Source organism: Arvicola amphibius, chromosome 4 (genome assembly GCF_903992535.2).
Source record: "Arvicola amphibius chromosome 4, mArvAmp1.2, whole genome shotgun sequence".
In the NCBI taxonomy this organism is placed as follows: Eukaryota; Metazoa; Chordata; class Mammalia; order Rodentia; family Cricetidae; genus Arvicola; species Arvicola amphibius.
In genome coordinates this window covers 47,351,934-47,357,992 of record NC_052050.1, presented here as the reverse complement: position 1 = coordinate 47,357,992, position 6,059 = coordinate 47,351,934, and the positions used below count along the sequence as shown (strand labels likewise).

At 39.0% G+C, this 6,059-nt stretch overlaps 1 protein-coding gene across 1 annotated transcript; it reads right to left on the bottom strand.

Moving 5' to 3' along the window:
* Nucleotides 1-4,878: 4,878 nt before the first annotated feature.
* LOC119811907 (olfactory receptor 1468-like) lies at nt 4,879-5,817 on the bottom strand. The gene has a single exon (XM_038326082.1). It carries the CDS (start codon nt 5,815-5,817, stop codon nt 4,879-4,881), a length of 939 nt encoding a protein of 312 aa, XP_038182010.1.
* Nucleotides 5,818-6,059: the final 242 nt, after the last annotated feature.

The following is a 6,059-nucleotide window of genomic DNA, read 5'->3' as shown; positions in this document are numbered from 1 at the left end:
ACAGCTCAAAGGCCCAGAAAATATATTCAACAAAATTATAGAAGAAAACTTTCCCAACCTAAAGAAGGATATTCCTATGAAGGTACAAGAAGCATACAAAACATCAAATAGATTGGATCAAAAAAATCCCCTCACCATTTAATAATCAAAACACAAAACATACAGAATAAAGAAAGAATATTAAGAGCTGCAAAGGAAAAAGGTAAAGCAACATATAAAGGGAAACCTATCAGAATTTCACTTGACTTCTCAAGGGAAACCATGAAAGCCAGAAGGTCTTGGATAGATGTGCTGCAGACAATAAGAGACCTTGGATGCAAGCCTAGACTACTATACCCAGCAAAGCTTTCTTTCACCATTGATGGAGAAAACAAGATATTCCATGACAAAAACAGATTTAATATTTATGTATCCAAAAACCCAGCCTTACAGAAAGTACTAGAAAGAAAACCTCAACCCAAGGAAGCCAACAATGCCCATCAGAGCACAGACATCTGACAACCCTCCACCAACTCAAAGACAACTCAAAGAAGGTAAACACACGAACACTACCACCAAAAGCTAACTGGAGTTAACAACCACTGGTCATTAATATCGTTTAATATCAATGGACGAACTCACCTATAAAAAGGCATAGGCTAAGAGAATGGATACAAAAACAGGATCCAACATTCTGCTGTTTACAAGAAACACACCTCAACCACAAAGACAGACATCTACTCAGAGTAAAGAGTTGGGAAAAGGTTTTCCAAGCAAATGGACCTAAGAAACAGTGGATGTGGCTATCCTAATATCTAACAAAATTGATTTCAAACTAAGATCAGTCAGAAGAGATACTTTATACTCATAACAGGAACAATTCATCAAGATGAAGTCTCAATCCTGAATATCTATGCAGCTAATATAAAAGCACCCATATATGTAAAAGAAACATTACTAGAACTCAAATTACACATCAAACCCCACAAACTAATAGTAGAAGATTTCAACACCCCTCTCTCACCAGTGGACAGGTCAACCAGACAGAAACTTAACAGAGAAATAAGAGAACTAACAGATGTCATGGATCAAATGGAATTAACAGACATCTATAGAACATTCCACCCAAATACAAAAGAATATACCTTCTTCTCAGCATCTCATGGAACCTTCTTAAAAGTTGATCACATACTTGGGAACAAAGCAAACTTCCACAGATACAAAAATATTGTAGTAACCACCTGTGTCTTATTGGATCACCATGGAGTAAAGCTAGAATTTAAAAACAATTCCACCCCCAGAAAGCCTACAAACTCATGGGAACTGAACGGTCAACTACTGAACAACCCCTGGGTCAAAGAAGAAATAAAGAAATCAAAGCCTTCCTTTAATTCAACAAAAATGAAGACACAACATACCCAAACCTATGGGACACTATGAAAGCAGTGCTAAGAGAAAAGTTCATAGCACTAAGTGCCTACATAAACAAAATGGAGAAATCTCACATTAGAGACTTAACAGCACACCTGAAAGCTCTAGAAAAAAAAGAAGCAGACTCACCCAGGAAGAGTGAAAGACTGGAAATAATCAAACTGAGGGCTGAAATCAACAAAATAGAAACACAGAAAACAATCCAAAGAATCAATGAAACAAAGAGCGGGTTCTTTGAGAAAATCAACAAGACTGACCAACCCCTATCCAAACTAATCAAAAGGCGGAGAGAGAACACTCAAATTAACAAGATCAGAAATGAAAAGGGGGGCATAACAACAGACACTGAGGAAGTTCAGAGAATCATTAGATCTTACTACAAAAGCCTATATGCCACAAAATTGGAAAATGTAAAAGAAATGGACATTTTTAGATAAATATCATATACCAAAATTAAATCAAGACCAGGTGAACAATTTAAATAGACCAATATGTTGATGTAGAGAGGGTCTGCTTTTTGTCCTGTCTGCCCAGCTAGCTTATGCCCGAAATAATCACACAGAGACTTTATTAATTAAAACACTGCCTGGCCCATTAGCTCTAACTTCTTATTGGCTAATTCTCACATCTTAATTTAACCCATATCAATTAATCTGTGTATTGCCATGTGACTGTGGCTTACCAGCAAGATTGTAACCAGCATCTGTCCCAGGCAAGAGATCCATGGTGTCTGCCTGACTCTGCTCTTCTTCCCAGCATTCAGTTCTATCTACTCCACCTACCTAATTTCTGCCCTATCAAAAGGCCAAGGCAGTTTCTTTATTCAACCAATGAAAGCAACACATAGACAGAAGAACCCCCTACACCAAGGAGTGGGTCCACCCACTGAGACAGCATGCCTGAATTAATGGTAGCTCACCAAATCTAGCTGGACTGGGACTGAATGAGCATGGGATCAAACTGGACCCTCTGAATGTGGCTCACAATTGAGGCATACTGAGAAGCCAATGATGATGGCACTGGGATTTGTCTCTACTGCATGTACTGGCTTTTTGGGATCCTATTCTATTTGGATGTATACCTTCCTAAGCCTGGATGGAGGGGGGAAGGGTTTGGACTTTCCACAGGGCAGGGTACCCTGCCCTCTCTTAGGACTGGAGTGGAGGGGGAGAAGGGGAGCGGGGGAGTGTGTTGGAAGTTGGAGGAGGGGAGGAAGTGGAAATTTTGATTCCTATTATTTATAAAGTAATAAAAATTTATCAGAGTTAAAAATGGAGTGCATATAAAACAGAGAATTCTCAATAGATGAATCTCAAATGACTGAGAAACACTTAAGGAAATGTTCAACATCCTTAACCATCAAGGAAATTTAAATCAAAACTACTTTGAAATGTAGTGAGGAGCTGCAGACAGGCCTGCTTTTCCTCCCGCCCAGCTCCCGGCCGCCTGGCTAGCTTATGCCCTGAAATAACAACACAAAAATTGTATTGATTTAAACACTGCCTAGCCAATTGGTTCTAGCCTCTTATTGACCAATTCTCACATCTTACTTTAACCCATATTTAGTAATGTGTGTAGCACCATGAAGTGGTGTCTTACCAGGAAAGATTCAGCATGTCTGACTTGGTGGCTAGCTTCATGGCGACTGACCCAGAGAGGAAAGGCAGGGCATCTGCCCGAGGCATCTGCCTCACTCCCAGCATCCTGTTCTGTCTACTTCACCCACCTATGTTCTGACCTATCAGGCCAAGCAGTTTCTTCATTAATTAAGCAATGAAATCATCAGATAGACAGATGACACTCCCACATCATTGAAATTTTATCTTATACTTATCAGAATGGTTAAGATCAATAACACAATTGATACCTCATGCTGGTAAAGATTTAGAGCAAGAGAAACACTCCTTTATTGATGGAGGGAATACAAACTTATGCAGCCACTGTTGGCATCAATATTGCAGTTCCTCATAAAATTTTGACTCTGTTTACCTCAAGACCCAGCTATACCACTCTTAAGCATATATACAAAAGACACTCAATCCTACCACATGGATATTTGCTCAACTATGTTGATAGTGGCTTTATTCACAATTACCAGAGATAGAAACAACCTAGATATGTCCCTCAAATGAAGAATGGGTCTAAAATTGTAACATATTTGTATAATGAAGTGCTCCTTAGTTATTGAACTGGCCACCTTCTTTAACAAGGACAAGCTCCCAGTGGTGGAGTTGTGACACCAATCCCTCCATAAAATCTTGAAATCAGGCCAGTTTTGTCTGCAAGATGTGCTGGGGCACAGAGCTTGTGGCAGTGGCCAACGAATGACTGATCTAACTTTAGGCCAAAGAAAAGAGGGGAATCCCATGACCTGCCTATATGGTCAGAAACTGGAAGTTGGATCACTCAGAGACCTAGGATAGAATCAAATACAACCTACCAAGAGATGACAATAAATAATAAAATAAATAATAAAATTATCACTAATGGCAATCTGCTATACTAATAGATTTATTCCAATATTAATCATCATCAGAGAAGTTTTCTCTGGCAGCTGATAGAAGCAGATTAAAAGATCCACACATAATCAATAGATGGATGTTGGGGAGCCATACAAATTATGAGGGGGAAATATTATTGGAGACAAAGAGAGGTCAAAGAAATGAGGAAATTATGGCCCACAAAGTCAACTAAGCAGGGCTAATGAGATTCACAGAGACTGAAACAGCAATCATGGAGCCTGAATGTGTCTGCTCTAGGAACTCTTCGTACTTGTTGTGGTTATTTAGCTTGAGGTTTTTATGGGACTCCTAACAGTAGAAGCTGGGGTATCTCTGACACTTTTGTCTGCTCTTGGGATCCTTTTATTCTTACTGAGTTCCCTTGTCCAGCCTTAATATAAGTGTTTCTGCTTAGTCTTACTGCATCTTGTTATGCTCTGTTCAGTTGATATCCCTGGGATCCCTGTTCTTTTCTGAAAGGAAATGAAAGAGGAGTAGATCTGGGAGAGAAGGGATGTTGGAGAGGTAATGGAAAGAGTGAAGGGAGGAGAAACTGTGGTCAGGATGTACTGTATGTGAGAAAAATAAACAGAAAAAAGATTACTGAGCATCACCATAGGACCATGATAAATCATTTATTTATATTTTAAAAGTATACTGCATTCAGCACAGAAATTTGCATAAAATCAAAAAATTTTGGGTAACAAGAATGTGAGGAATGGAGATCTGATAAAAACAGTGGCTCTTATCTAATGATATTCTAGAATGACACAGGAAAGGCAGAGGATGGCATTACTATGTCACTAAGGTCCCATTCTCTAACTGAAAAACTTTGAAACATTCCTGTTTGCAGCAGAAATATAATTTTGAAATATAATATTGAATTTTTAATATTTCATACATATATTTTATCATCAATATCAATATATTTACTAGGTAAGTTTAAGTTAAAATCAAAGTGTTGTAATTATAAAGAGATTTCCTTTTTGCAAAGGACATTTTTCAAGGCCTCTTTCATATCCCTGTTCCTTAGGCTATAGATGAAGGGGTTCAACATGGGAGTCACCACAGTGCACATCATGGCCATGGCAGTATCCTTCACAGTGGAGTTGTTAGCTGATGGAAATATATAGAGAGCAATAATTGTCCCATAGAACAGTGAGACCACAGACAGGTGGGATCCACAAGTGGAGAAGACCTTGTGGATAACCCGAGCAGATGAAACCTTTAGGATGGAGCAGACAATTTTTACATAGGATACAATGATGAGTGAGAATGGGATGACACTAACAAGTCCCCCCATTATAAATATCATTAATTCATTAATATAAGTGTCAGAGCAGGCCAACTTGAGCAGAGCAGATATGTCACAGAAAAAATGGGGGATCAGGTTGTTTTCACAAAATGACAATCTAGCCAAGAGTAGAGTGTGCAACATGGAATACAGCATGGTAAGAACCCAGCAGAATACCATAAGACACACACAGAGTTTGGGACTCATGATACTGGTGTAATGAAGGGGGAAACAGATGGCCACATAGCGGTCATAGGCCATGACTACAAGAAGGAAACTTTCCACGTCTCCAAAAACCATTAAAAAGTACATTTGTGTCAGACAACCTGCATAGGGGATGGATGTGTCCTGGCTCTGCATGCTCTGCAGTAATTTGGGCATTGTGACAGAGGAGAAGCAGAAGTCAGAGAAGGACAAGTTGCTAAGAAAGAAGTACATAGGCATATGGAGATGAGAATCCAGTAGAATGAGGATGATGATGATGAGGTTCCCCAGGACAGTGGTGAGGTACATGGCCAGGAACAGAGCATAGAACAGGTGCTGGTGCTCTGGGGGGATGGGCAGGCCCAGGAGGAGGAACTGGGAGATGACAGTTTTGTTGTGCATTATCATTTTTTATCTCCAGTATCCTAATGAGAAAATAATGGGTTCATTAAAATTCAAAATAAAAAATGAATATATATCTAGGTTACATATTCTACAATTGATCTGACAGTTACCATTGTAATTAAAACCTCAAATTCCAAATGTGTATAATCATTCCAATCATTCATGATTTTTCTCAACTTCTCTTTTAGAGGTTTACATCTCCCATCCTTTCATAGACAGTCTATGCATTTCTACTGAGATACCAA

Bases quoted from the DNA above. Each gene is read 5' to 3' on its own strand.
- LOC119811907 (XM_038326082.1), bottom strand. From the start codon at position 5,817: ATGATAATGCACAACAAAACTGTCATCTCCCAGTTCCTCCTCCTGGGC.